This window comes from Mytilus californianus, unplaced genomic scaffold (assembly GCF_021869535.1).
Source record: "Mytilus californianus isolate M0D057914Y unplaced genomic scaffold, xbMytCali1.0.p SCAF_4, whole genome shotgun sequence".
Classification (NCBI taxonomy): domain Eukaryota; kingdom Metazoa; phylum Mollusca; class Bivalvia; order Mytilida; family Mytilidae; genus Mytilus; species Mytilus californianus.
In genome coordinates, this window is record NW_026262690.1 from 101,879,800 (window position 1) to 101,895,016 (window position 15,217).

A 15,217-nucleotide genomic window follows, 5' to 3' on the forward strand; every position below is an offset into this window, starting at 1 on the left:
AGTATATGTCCTGCAGTCTTATTAATGATAAGCCTACTTTGCCAAAGAAATCGATGTATAGCCATAAGGGTATAACAGGCGAGCACTGTAGTGATGAGATACAACTTCCTAAGAGAACAATGAATAAAGGTAAAACTGTACAAAGTATTATGTATTAAAACTGTACAAAGTATTATGTATTACCTTCTTCTTCTTTTTGTTTTCTTAGTCGCTCTGCTTCTTCTGCTGCTCTTAATTCTGATGAAAATCAAATGAAACAATTAGTATAAAATATGAAAAAGGAAACTCAATAATTTATCTATTTATCTATCATAAATATAGTCAAATATATCTTAATGGGCTCATTTTCAAGATGTCATCTTAACTACACTAGTACAATTACAGACTCTTTCAAAGTTCATTTTTCATACTTTAACAAAAATGATGATGCACAAAAAACATAAATATGGGACTTTTTTAGTTTGTGCAGTAAATGTTTTACTTGGGACAGTATTTGCCAACATCACTTCAATATATTATTGCAGTAAATATCTTTCTAGTCTACTTTGTATTATTCACAAAAAAAAATGCTTAGACATCTTTATATGTATCTTTATCAATCAATGACTTAAAATACCTTATAAAGTGTTCATGGGATACAATTCCATGTGTCTGAGAACTGGTTATTAATATAGGTCTAATACCTGTTAATTAAGCTCTTGCAGGTGTCTTACTGTGGTAACAAATTGTCAAAACACTTAATATGTCAGAGAGTTATTTTTGTCTTAAAATGTCTCATATGTACAGCAAAGGAAGACTCTTTCTGTGAAATATTGATGGCCCTGAAAAGGGCCATTTGTGAAAGCTATCATCTGCACCACATGAGTTTAAAATACTTGTTTCTTCTTCACTCCACAGAGTTCTAACCTGGCCATTGGAATTTTGTTTACAAATGTCAGTGACATCATTTAGATGGGAAATACCTCATGTAAAAATCAAGAGGCTAAAAGTGTTACTTACCCCTGAATAAAAGGGTAATTCAATGCACATTATTAATTTTAAGTGTTATTTGACATTCCTTACATTTAAATGAAAATTACCATATAACTGTAAATTCAGTAATTATTGTGAGGTTTTTATTAATGCAAATAATTTGACTGGGTGAGATTCTCAATAATAAGAACTTGCATCTGATATCTGATACATATAACTTTATGTATATTTTCCTGATATCACAAAAATTAATCTCGCAGTTTTGTTCTGGATTCAAAAATCGCAATAATAAATGCATGCAATAATAATTTCTGAATTTACAGTGGTTCATATTGATCCTGTAAAAAGTTTTCTTACAGTCATATTTGTCCTCTTTGTCCTTGATCAGCTATGGTGGTTATTTTAAGTCATTGGTTATTAAGTAAAGGTGTCATAAATTGGGTGTTTTTTTATAAATTCTCTATTATGTTCTGGTACAGTCGTATTGGGTCTTGTCATTGACCATAATACAACTGTATTTGAACATAATACAGGAATAAAATGAAAACACTCATTTAATAACACTATAGTATCAAATAGCCATTTACAATTTTATAATAAATTATTAAATAAATAAATGTGGATAGTGTCCACATGTGGACACAGATGATACCCCTGCTTGCATATCATATAGTTATAAAGGGGGATGTGGTTCATAAGTGTTTCTCGTTTCTCGTTGTTTATATAAATTAGACCGTTGGTTTTCCCGTTTGAATGGTTTTACACTAGTAATTTTTGGGGCCCTTTATAGCTTACTGTTCGGTGTGAGCCAAGGCTCCATGTTGAAGACTGTACTTTGACCTATAACGGTTTACTTTTATAAATTTTGACTTGGATAGAGAGTTGTCTCATTGGCACTCATACCACATCTTCTTATATCTACATAACTGAAGAATGGTAAAAGTGACGCTACCCAAATTTGAACTTGATCTGAGTTTTGTGGTAATAAGCATTGTGTGTAAGTCTCATAACATTTGGTTGAGGCTAACTTAAGTAGAGAACAGAAACTAAAAATTCAGTAATTTTTCTATTTGTAAACACGCATAACTCTAGAACGGTTGTGTATAAGTTTTATAACATTTGGTTGAGACAAACTAAAAAATTCAGCAATTTTTATGTTTAAAAAGGGACATAACTCAAGAATGGTAAAAGTGTCACCACCAAATTTCGTACTTAATCTGTATTATGTAGTAATAAGCATTGTGTATAAGTTTCATAACATCTGGTTGAGGCAGACTAAAGTTAGAAAACGGAAACAAAAAATTGTACTTGATCTTAGTTTTGTGGTAATGAATATTGTGTATAGGTTTCATAATGTTTGGTTGGGGCAAACTTAAGTTACAGAATGGAAACTAAAAATTTTGCAATCTTTCGATTTATAAAGGGGCATAACTCAATAATGGTTAAAGTGACACTACCCAAATTCAACTTGATCTGTGTTTTATCAGTGGAAGTCAAAATTAAACATTGTATTGTATAAAGCATTGATTTAAGGCAAACTTAAGTTAGAGAACAGAAACTATGCAATTTTTCCATTTATAAAGGGGCATAACTCTAGAACGGTTAAAGTGACGCCACCAAAATTCAAACTTGATCTGTGTTTTGTGGTAATAAGCATTGTGTATAAGTTTCATAAAATTTGATTGAGGCAAACTTAAGTTAGAGAACAGAAACTAAAATTTTTTCAATTTTTCCATTTATAAAGGGGCATAACTCTAGAGCGGTTGAAGTGACACCACCAAAATTCAAAATTGATCTGTGTTTTGAGGTAATAAGCATTGTGTATAAGTTTCATAACATTTGGTTGAGGCAAACTCAAGTTAGAGAACGCAAACCAGTTTTGGGACGTACAGACGTACGGACGGATGTACGTACAGACGGACAAGGGTAAAACTTAATGCACCCCTTCGCTACGGCAGGGGCATAAAAAAAGTTTTATAGTACACACACAATATGTTTGAAATGTACATCTTTCATTCACCATCTAATAAAAAGCTGCCTGCATGTAAATTTGCTTGTAAACAATAAACAAACTGTGTGATTAGTATCTAATCATGTGTTCAAAATGCTACACAATACATAAATTAAATTCTATCTAACCATGTGATTGTGGAAATCCATTATTCTAATTAACAGCTGTGCAATGAGTTCAATTTTGATATGCCCATACCCCTTACTTGAGGTGTTAATTTCTGTTACTCAGGAACAAAAAATCTGGGCACTGTTAAAAACTGACAGGTAGGGAGCTTTTACTGGTTTTAAGATTGAAACAAAATTTCATCAGTTCTTTGTTCAAGGCCAACACAAATTGTCTACAATTTCAAAAATAAAGTCCCATAACTGTGAAACAACAATTTAAAAATAGCTTCAAAATCAAAAGGTAACTTATCTTCATAGAACCATGAATATATGCATATATTAACATCACCTAAAACTTCTTACAGATTCAATGAAGTAAACCAGAGTTATCATGAAAGTAAAAAACAATTTGGAATGACGAACCAAAAAATCATCAAAACATTAGAAAAACTGGTCTTTCTGAAACCGAACATGTGTAAATAATCAGACAGTTTGAATTATGCAACTCTAGCTATCCTGAGATATGATTTAACAGACGTACAGACAGAATGCAGTATAACGTAATACATCTATCATTAAACAGGTGTATAATAAGTGACATGTAAATCAAATATGTGAGATAAAAATAAGTTCCAACATCATACCATAATATAACAGTTCTTTTGCAAATCTTGAATCTGATATAGAAATTCATAAAAGGTTATCTATTATAATACATAATTTTGTTGATTAAACATAAAAAATCTTATGCACTGCATATCATGCATCATAACAAATCCAAAATATGTGCTACTTCATGCTGTGTAGCAAGTTAAATAAGTTAAATACATGAACAAATAAATATATAGTGTACTCATAAAGCAGAATTGCTGATAAAATAATATATTAGAAATGTAAATTGGTTTAGATTTTTAAATGTTATAAATTGGCTATCACACTTGTATATTATTCAAAATTTCTTTTTGGTGCCCCTTTTAGTATAATATATATCAAGTTTTTAACTTAAAATCAATTTAGTAACTTTCAATAAGTTGATTTTGTTTACCCTTACCAAGCATATTCCATCTTTTGGTGTGTTAGATAACATGTCCAGTTCTGATCTGATTGTACTGTATGATTAGATGTATCACTAATATATCTTAATATTGCAGAAATTTTATTTTTGCTGGGTTTGACTACAACTGTGGATTCATTTATTTTTCGTGGGTACCAATTTTCGTGGATTAAGGAAAACTTACATGTTCATGGATATATAATTTCGTCGTTTTGCCCAAGTCTGCATACAAGCCTATAGGCAATTAGTTTTGTTGAACATTTAATTTTGTGGTTCACCTATATGAAATCCACGAAAATTGGTATCCAACAAATAATAATGAATCCACAGTATTCATGCATTTTTAAATAAAAAAAATGTTTTTTATTATCTTCAAGTTAATCTATCCAAGGATACAGCCTATGGTGACAAAAAGGTGAATGGTACTCATAACTGCAAAACTACATACTTTCATATTCTTTAAAAATGTAATTTACAAATTACCACGTCATGGTATAATAATTTATGTCTTCCATTGTTTTGAAACAATATTTGTGATGTCAATAGAGGAAGTTTTATTTATGTTCCCTTGTCCCATGACATTGTCATTTAGACTGAGGATTTATGCTGTCTGTAGCTGTTTAATCAAAGACAGCTTGAAAATTTTAAGGGAATCCACAAAGTTGTTTGTGTGCACGTCCTGGTTGTTTCTGGACGGTTTTGAGTGGCTGGACTTTAATGAAATTAATAGTGCGATTATATTTTCCTAAAGGCTGGAATATCAATCCTTTGAATTTTTGCTGAAGCAGTTTTAATGTTCTAGAGTTGCTTTAAAAAAATTCACTTCCGAATTGTCCTACAAATTGAACGCCACATTTAGGTTTAGCTCATGTTACAAGATATATATATCAGCAGTCAGCAGGGTTTAAGAACATCCGTTGTTCGACCTGCTAGTCAAATCCATTTTGTTAAAATATACTTTTACACCTTTTTGGTCTTTTGGAAAATGTTGATTGTGCTGTATTTAGACCCCTCTAACAAGAAATTTGTTTAAAAATTGCAGTTTTTATCCAACGCAATCATAGGTTTGAATATATATAATCCCAGCAAGGGAAGAACAAAAATTTGCTTCCGCAAATTTGCAGATTTAACATTGTTGCGCTGATATTTAGAGTAGATATATATATATATATATTCTTTTTGTTTTTCAAGTAACTTTATTTTTATGTTTTACAAAATACAATTAAATTCAGACTGACAGTATTTGTAAGATTTCTTTGCCTGATATTATTTCGAGTTTGTTGATATACCCATAGCTGTCTTCTTCAATGCACAGTTTTGTTTTTTAGCAAAGATTATGTTCAAACCAGTGCATGGGGCCATTTTGAATTTGCAGTGAGATGACAATTTTTGCTCCATATTTGAGGCCAAACTGTGACTTTGAGTTGAAGAACAACAATAAAAGTGCTGTTCCATTGGTTTTGGAGTTTTCATGTACACATATTGATTTGTGTCATGAATTGATAAACCATATCCTTTCTTTTCCACATACATAAAACTTCAATGACTGAGAAATTGTATTTAGACAATTAAAAACAGCAGAAATGATAATATGAAACCAAAAATGTTTAATTTTCAAATGAAATCATCATATCAACTGGTAATTTCTCTGACTGACTTCTTTTTTAAAGTTATGACTATAAAAAAAAATGTCATATGAACTTCACTCTTACAAATTTATTAGAAAAATTAATAAATTATGCAAACCATAATTAGTTTCCATGCACAGAATTTAAACGTCTCTTTAATGAATTATAAGTGACATAATATACAATTATCATTCAACATGCAGCAGAAATTTACCTGCACCTTTAGCAGTGCTTGGAATGGTCACCAAAACAGGCAAAAATTGTTGCCATGGTATTGGAATGTAATTTTCTTTAGAGAAATAAAGTACTTGATTAAAAATCATATACATAAAAGCACCTACCGTTTACCAAGGATTTGTATAGTGAGACTCACTATACAAATCCTTGCGTTAACCAATAAGTTATGTGCATAATATTGCAAGCTTGTTGGACTTTTTATAGCAAAAATATGAACTAGTTTTATTAACCTGAACAGGTACAAAATTTTAAATTGGGGTTAACAGGAAAGTTGATTTTTTTTGCTAACAATTTTTTTATTTTAAATATACAGTCAAACTGCCTGTATTATTTAGTCTTAGATGCATGATTTTTTATATTAGTTGTTATTGGCTTTGAACTAGCTGTCAGTAACTGCGAGTACTCTCAGATCTGTACTTAGTGTCTTTTTGTTGTTTGGATGTACAAGTTCCTGATCACGTCCACGAGTTTTTGTTATATGTATTTCTATTTGTATCCATCTGATGAGTTAAGCCTTTTTCAACTGAAATTTATAGTTCGTTCTTATGTTGTACTGTTACACAAATGTCCCAGGTTAGGGGAGGGTTGGGATCCCGTTAACATATTTAACCCGCCACATTCTGTATGTATGTGACTGTCCCAAGTCAGAAGCCTGTAATTCAGTGGTTGTCGTTTGTTGCTTTGTTACATATTTGTTTTTCGTTCATTTTTTTGTACATTAATTAGGCCTTTAGTTTTCTCGTTTGCATTGTTTTACATTTGTGATTTCGAGGCCTTTTATAGCAGACTATGCGGTATGGGCTTTGTTCATAGTTGATGGCCATACAGTGACCTATAGCTATTAATTTCTGTGTCGCTTGTGGAGAGTTGTCTCATTGGCAATCATACCTCATCTTCTTTTTTATATATACTGAATGATCACCTTGTTTCAGCGGTCACCTGTCTCTAACGGTATCTTTCATACCCTCCCAAATCTTTTCTCTATATAATATAACTCTTTGCAGTATCGAAGTGAAAATGAGAATTGGACCCTGTTTGCAACTGAGATTGCACAATAGGAGATGAATTCCTAATGTTCTTCTTTTTGGAAAACAGTATCACCAACTTCTATGGATATTAACGTATTGCCAAAGTTTTCATCTAATTCACACCGTTGAATTTGCTTTTTTTTCTTTCACTGCTCCAAGAACAGTAACTCTACCAATTGAAAACACAAAAACAGTTTGCCGCAATCCCTGCCACGGGTGATGTCGGAATCAGAATTTTTCAGAACCTCTCTTAAAAGGTCACCTCTCTTGAATGGTCACTTTTAATGCTTCCCATGAGTGACTGTTTAATACAGGTTTGACTGTATAGTATTCATTAATATGAATAATAATAAAGTTTATATCACCTTGTTTTCTATGGTTTATATGTATATGTTGAGTATTCCTACCTCTTTGTTTGGCATCCCATTTCATCATACGGGTGATTCTCTGTAGTTCCATATAAGCTAGCTTCCAGTCTATACCCATTTTATTTTGATTTGACTTCATTACAATATCATCCATGTTATCGATTCCCTCTTTCACACCTAAAGTTAGGTCATCAAAAGCTAAATACGATAATTTCTATTCCATCTTTTACACCTAAAGTTAGGTCATAAAAAGCTAAATACGATTATTTCTATTCCCTCTTTCACACCTAAAGTTAGGTCATCAAAAGCTAAATACGATTATTTCTATTCCCTCTTTCACACATGAAGTCATATCATAAAAAGCTAAATAGGATTAATTCTATTCCCTCTTTCATACCTAAAGTTATGTCATAAAAAGCTAAATAGGATTATATCTATTCCTTCTTTCACACCTAAAGTTAGGTCATAAAAAGCTAAATACGATTAGTTCCATAGCTGAGGTAATTACAACAAACTTAATAAACTATTATTATTATCTCTTGATAAATCTGTCCTTTGTTTCTTTTTTTGTTGTTAGGGATGTATAAATACCCTGCCACGTCCGGTATGTGTTTTTGTTAAATATTTTTCTGCTTTGTATCGATCTGATGTTCTTATGTTGTGCTGTAACACCATTGTCCCACGTTAGGGGAGGGTTGAGCACTCACAAACATGTTTAATCCAGCCACATTCTTTATGTGCATATACCAAGTCTGGAGCCGGTAGTTCAGTGGTTGTCATTGGTTCGTATCTGTGATATTATATATTTGTTTTTCAGAAATTGTTTTGTTGTAAATTAGACGTTAGTTTTCTCCATTGAGTTGTTTCATATTTTTCATGTTGGGGTCTTTTATAGCTGACTATACAGTATGGTTTTTTCTCATTGTTGAAGGCTGTACGGTTGCCTATAATTGCTTACATCCACTTCATTTGAATTTTGGTGGATAGTTGTCTCATTTGCAATCATACCACATCTCCTTATTTTTATAATAATATTTGATATTAATTCCATAGAACATCACAGTCAGTAACATTTTTATGATATATACATTATGATATACAATGGTAAACGGCTTAATTCTAATTGCTAAAAAAATATTCAACAATTTCAGTGACATCTTACAGTAATTTATTCACTTAAGTTATACTGATTTTTGATACATTTTTAAATAAATCAAAATCAAATTGCTTGTTAGCTCTGATGGGGTATTAAGATTGATTTAAAAATTAAACATTACATTGTACACTGTATTATAAAACAAAGAAACATATTTTGGCAATATTGTGAATTGATGTATTTCCCTTTATCTATGAAATTGTAAGAATGTAAGAATAGATAGACTCCTAAATCACATACCACATCTGACAGTGTATTTTATAATAAAAAGGTTTTCTTAAAAATAGATATAAGAAGATGTGGTATGGTTATAAACATACATCCTTTTGCAAATTAGATTATCCATAAATTACTTGACAATGGATAGAATCTAAAGAATGTACACCTCACTGCACTGATCTGAACCATGTTGTGTTTATAAAGTTGTATGTATTATAGAAAACCAACCAGCGGATATATGAAGTTGATTTGATTGCACAAAGTGCAATCTTTACCATAAAATAATTTCATACCTAGCTCATGACATTTAATCATCCATAGATCATCTGTGTCACATAAGAACCTCCATCTCCTACACACCTAAATTTATAAAAATATATAAAAAAAACTTAATTACAAAGTTGTTTTATAAGTGCAATATGTAATTGAGTATTCCTACATAAATTACTTCAAAGATATATTTGTGGACTCCGTTATTAAATTGGTTCATATTGAGGTCAAAAGGGTCCAAAATTAAACTTTGTTTGATTTCATCTAAAATTGAATTATTGGGGTTCTTTGATATGCCAAATCTAACTGTGTATTTAGATTTTTTACAGGTTTTGTAAACTGGCAAGTGCATACTTTGAAGTGTAATAGTCAATGTACACCTTAGAATAGTGTGCTTTACTCTTAAGTAACTTTATCTTTGTTGAATTCTTATATATACTAGTTGTTAGCCATAAAACTCAGAGCAGAGAGGTTTTCCTACCAAAGGTCAGTGGTTCTTTCCAGGCACTCAGGCTTCCTCCACCAATAAAAACTGCCAAGAAATAGCACATTAGTGCTGAAAGTGGCATTAAACACCAATCAATCAATCAATCATGGGTCAAAACCTAAATTTGGCATATAATTTTAAAAGTTTACATCAAAATGAACATGTGTACTAAGTGTCATGCTGATGTAACCAAATCTTCAGTTCATGATAAACTGCCTTAAACCTGAATTAACCTAATACAGGACAGAGGAATTTTTATAAGGTAACATGGTTTTATGTCAGTTGAATATAATATAAGGAGATGTGGTATGATTGCTCATGAGACAACTATCCAACAGATTCAAAATGAAGCAGATTTAAGCAATTATAGGTCATCCTATTAACAATGAGCAAAACCAATACTGTATAGTCAGCTATAAAAGGCCCATCCTTGACAAAATGTGAATAATTTAAAAAAAAACAAAAAACAAAACAACGTCCTGAATTATAACAAAACAATAAGCAAACTAGACAAAGTGATGCCCCAGCACTCCACTCTGAAGATAGTGTATTATAACAAAATCAATATAGGACTTGCTATGAGATATTATTGTGTCTGGGAGACACAAATGATGCCCCCGCAGATGCAAAGTGTTATTTTAAAATACACAAAGTTGAGTATGGGAGCACATAGGTTGATGGTTCCTCTTATGCAAGTTTATACCCAAAAATGACAAAGTTCAACTATCTTCCAAAAGAGCAAATATCAATAAAAATCAAAACCCAGACCACATGCACACCTTCAATATATGTACAAACAGCCATCAAAGTGAAAACTTCCTAGCATTCAAACTGTAGGAGGAGTTTCTGGAAGAACTATATACCCATAATAGGACGAATGGACGGAAGGACAGACGGACAGACAGGGGTAAAACAATATGCCCCCCAACTTTCAGTTTACAAATACTGTGAAGATCTTTTTTCATGGGTTACCAATATTGTGGTTTTTGTGAATGGCTTTATCCAAGAATTTGGGTGTCCAAAAAAATATAACAACAGTGGTCCAAATCAATACATGAAAAGATTTCCATGTAGGATTGGCAACATGGATACAGAAATATAATCTACAGAATACATTGAATATCAGCAAACCCACTTTGAATTATTTATACAACTTCTGACAGGATTTTATCCATTGAATTTTTTAATAAAATGCTTCGCCAAGCACAGCCTGATACGACCGCAGAGGTAGAACCCTGAACAGCTGGGGCAAGTTTGGACACAAAATTCAAGCTTGATACTGTCTGAGTTTGGATTGTGATCAAATTTTTGACATAATATAGGTTTCTGACTCATAATAAATGTGGTCAAAAATCATAAAAATTTGAAATGGGACATTTAATTTACCTAGTATGGTCTGATAACCAAAATCTAACAACATGGTTAGATTCAGCATATAAAAAAAACACAAAAAATTTAATTTTAGTTGAAATCAAACAAAGTTTAATTTTGGACCCTTTAAACCTTAATATGGACTAATTTGAAAACAGGGCCCAAAATAAAAAATCTAAATGCACAATAAGATTCAGCATGTCATACAGCCGCAATAATTCAGTTTTTGATGAAATCAAACAAAGTTTAATTTTGGACCCTTTGGACCTCAATGTAGACCAATTCAAAAATGGGGCCTAATATCCAAAATAGTAATAAAAGGTTAAAACCCCCAAAAATTAAAGACTTTAAAATTAATCCCATTGAATTTGGTTAAAAGATTTGTATTTATTTTCAATTGAAGATTTCTTGCTAATGCGCAATACTGTGCTATTGTGCAATACTGTGCTGTTGCACAATACTTAGTTAATTTGTTATATATAATAATCTCCTGCCATAACAGTATTTGTTGCTTTTATATATAAATAAAAAATAATCAATGTAAAAAAGGGAAAATTTTTGGGAAAAAAAAAAAGAAAAGAAAATCCCCCCCAAAAAATTTTGTCCCCCCTCCAAAAAAAAATTTTGAAAAATTTGAAATTTTGAAAAATCTTGAAGAAAAAAAGTATGACCCCCCCAAAAAAAGTTGAAAAAAAATTCTCAGCCCCCCCAAAAATTTTTTTCATAAGATTTGAAATTTAAAAAATTTTCAAATCCCCCCAAAACTTTTTGAACCCCCCCATTTATTTTTGAAATTTTGAAGATCAGTTTCTTTTCAGGAAAAATTTCAGAGAGTTCCATAAACTTTAACACAAGTTATTGTCTGGAAACTAGAAAAATGCCTATTTCTGGCCCTTTTTTTGCCCCTAATTTCTAAATGTTTGGAGCAATTACCCCCAAACTCAATCCCAGCCTTCCCTTTGTAGTATGGAACCTTGTAGTACAATTTCAGAGAGATCCATACACTTAAACACGAGTTATGGTCTGGAAACTAGAAAAATGCTTGTTTTTGGCCCCTTTTTTGCCCCTAATTCCTGAACGTTTGGGGCAATTACCCCCAAACTCAATTCCAGCCTTCCCTTTGTGATACGGAACCTTGTGGTACAATTTCCAAGAGATCCATACACTTACACAAAAGTTATTGTCCAGAAACTACCAAAATTTGTAAGGGTTCCGCCTACTTTTGCTGTTGTCTATGTTTTCAGTGTGATAGGTGAATGCACATAATAGATTTACAGTTAATGAAATAAAACGTTTGAAATGTATGAAAAAAGTTATGCTTGTAAAAAATGAATACAGTATGCAATCAAATCTATAGATTGTCTGGAAGAAAAAAAAGACAAAAGTCGCAGGCTCAACAAAAATGGGGAAAAATTATTAAAAATTTTTCTCTTGATACTATCTTTTGATTGTAGGAAGCTTCTGTCTAAGTTTGGTAAAAATCAAGGATGGTTTATGAATCTAATAAATGTTTTAAAAAATTTAATTACAGACTGTATGTAAAGTTAACTAGAAGAAAAACTAAGTCCATTTATAAGTAATGTACGGAAAAACAGGAAATCAATTTTTACAAAATTTCTTTCTAGATACTAGCTTTTGATCATAAACAAGCTTCTGTCCAAGTTTGGTACAAATCCAGGATAGTTTAAGAAAGTTATTAAAATGTTCAAAACTTTAACCACAGAGTGAATGTAATGTTAACTGGCAGAAATACTAAGTCCATTTATAAGTAAAATATGGATAAACAGGATCTTTTTTTTTTACAAAATTTACTTCTGGATACTATCTTATGATCATAAACAAGCTTCTGTCCAAGTTTGGTAGAAATCCAGGATAGTTTAAGAAAGTTATTAAAATTTCAAAAACTTTAACCACAGAATGAATATTTGTGGAAGCCGCCGACGACAACGTCGAAGACGGAATGTAAGATCGCTATGTCTTGCTTTAGCGACAAAAGTTGCAGGCTCGACAAAATTGCTTGTTTTTGGCCCCTTTTTGGTCCCTAATTCCTAAACTGTTGGTACCATAACCCCCAAAATCAATCCCAACCTTCCTTTTGTGGTAAACTGTACATCTTTTATCCTTTCAATTCTCATGAAAAAGTAGATTTGATCAATAAAGTCAGACTTCAAGTAATGATATGTGATGTGCTTTTTTATTTCATAAGAATTAATTCTACAATTCAAAGTACATTTGAAGCATTTCGTTTATGTAACAATTTTCTTAAAGTGACATGTTTATGGCCCCATTAACACCATTGATGATCTTTAATCTATTGATCATTTGATCTCGGGTTAATTAGTATCATCACTTCTGATTACAGGTGTGCAACAATTAAAATAGATATAAGAAGATGTGGTATGAGTGCCAATGAGACAACTCTCCATCCAAGTCAAAATTTATAAAAGTAAACCATTATAGGTCAAAGTACGGTCTTCAACACGGAGCCTTGGCTCACAACGAACAGCAAGCTATAAAGGGCCCCAAAAATTACTAGTGTAAAACCATTCAAACAAGAAAACCAACGATCTAATCTATATAAAAAACAAAAAACGAGAAACACTTATGAACCACATCAACAAACGACAACTACTGAACATCAGATTCCTGACTTAGGACATGTGCAAACAATTGCAGCGGGTATAAACGTTTTAATGGTACCAAACCTTCCCCCTTTTTCTGAAACAATATGTTTACTTTGCAATTTCCTTCAATCCAAGACAATTTGTAAGCTTAGATGAATCGGCTTATTTCCCAAAGCAATTATTTTAGCAAAAATTTGATGAATGTTGTCAGTAATGAAAGACAAAGAAATAAGTGAAAATGAACACCTTATTTTGCAATGTCCCACAAATTGTGATAAAACAACATATGATTATTTTCAAGAATCTTCATTTCTGATGGCTTTAAATTCTTCACTCGATTTTTTTCAGAAAACTAAAATCCATAAATTTAAGAACCCTCGAACTTGTAATTTGTGCTCAAACCTCGAAAATTGATACCCATCAATTAAAGTACTTTCACAGTATGACAAAGAGCAACCAATGACAACTACTGAATTACAGGCTTCTAATTTAGGACAGGCACAACCAGAATGTGGTGGGGTTAAACATGTATGTGAGTGCTCAACCCTCCCCTTACCACAACATAAGGACAAAATGTAAAAATCAAATTACTTGACTCATCACACTGGCACACTGCTAAAAAAAACCCAACTAACATAAGACAAAAGACACAAAACACTCATCTAAGAGTACTTGCAGCAGCTAAAAGCTAGTTCAAAGCCAGTAACAACTAATAAAAAAGCCATAAGTATCAACCAGTACACATCCAATGGATTTAATGTAAAGACATCATAAACATTCTGGGAAATGCATGACCATGTACAATGTGCAAATATAATTACATAATATTGGTAGGATGTAGGACCATAAGTTTTCATAAATTGTATAGCAATAGAATAGTTTAGTTATATTTTATTTTATCAAAAACTAAATAAATGTTAGTTCTGATAAAAACAATTTTTCAATAATCTTACTACAGTGTTGAATTGATTTCCTTAAATAATCACTTTATTCATAGGATCAATGAGTTAACATGGATCATATCAAAGTTTACTGGCTTTATAAACAAAAAAAAATACAGCAAAAAATAAGAATGTAAATTTCTGTTTTTTATAAGAATTCTACAGGTACAGCCAAACTTACAAACCAAATCTTAGTATCTATGAAAGAATTTAGTAAAAGTTTTCAGAAATTTATTGATACAAAATCCCTGACTAATTAATGTACTAGTTATACATAGATTACGCTAATTGAAATCTCAAATATCACTTTGCATCAAAAATAGACACATGTATTCTAAAACCTGTTGATGGCATGATACGAGTTATGTTCTTCTGGTATATTTTATGATGGTATGATATTAAACCCCCTAACGGGAGGGATTGTGCTTGATTTTCATATGATGAAGACATAATCTTTCAATCAATTTAATTGAGGTCTGGAGCTGGCATGTCAGTAACTGCTAGTAGTCCTTTGTTAATCTATGTTGATCATTGTCATTTTGCTTAGTTTCTTCTGTTACCTATTCTAACATTGGACTTCTTTTAAACTGAGTTTTACTGTGCGTATTACTGTGAGTTTGTTTATTCTACATTGGCTAGAGGGTATAGGGGGAGGGTTGAGATCTCACAAAACTTGTTAAACCCCGCTGTATTTTTGCGCCTGTCCAAAGTCAGGAACCTTTGGCCTTTGTCAGTTTGTATGTT

At 31.6% G+C, this 15,217-nt stretch overlaps 2 protein-coding genes across 20 annotated transcripts in view; both read right to left on the minus strand.

Annotated features, from left to right (window-relative positions):
* LOC127698968 (bone morphogenetic protein 2-like) overlaps positions 1 to 14,277 on the minus strand; it is a 198,131-nt gene extending 183,854 nt beyond the window's left edge. Inside the window, exon 1 of the mRNA XM_052202754.1 lies at positions 14,274 to 14,277. Coding sequence (XP_052058714.1) covers positions 14,274 to 14,277 — 4 coding nt within the window. The remainder of the gene's footprint in view (positions 1 to 14,273) is intronic.
* Positions 1 to 15,217, minus strand: part of LOC127698930 (uncharacterized) — a 162,525-nt gene that overhangs the window by 116,492 nt on the left and 30,816 nt on the right. For 9 of the 19 annotated variants that reach the window (XM_052202678.1, XM_052202675.1, XM_052202670.1 and 6 more), the window contains exons 7-10: positions 9,074 to 9,140; positions 7,445 to 7,582; positions 5,987 to 6,061; positions 184 to 237 (exon numbers count right to left, since the gene is read on the minus strand). In XM_052202678.1, the coding sequence (XP_052058638.1) occupies positions 184 to 237; positions 5,987 to 6,061; positions 7,445 to 7,582; positions 9,074 to 9,140 (334 nt within the window). Of the gene's footprint in view, positions 1 to 183; positions 238 to 3,734; positions 3,768 to 5,986; positions 6,062 to 7,444; positions 7,583 to 9,073; positions 9,141 to 15,217 lie in introns of all 19 variants that reach the window. The other 10 variants (XM_052202682.1, XM_052202679.1, XM_052202671.1 and 7 more) reach the window with 2 other exon arrangements.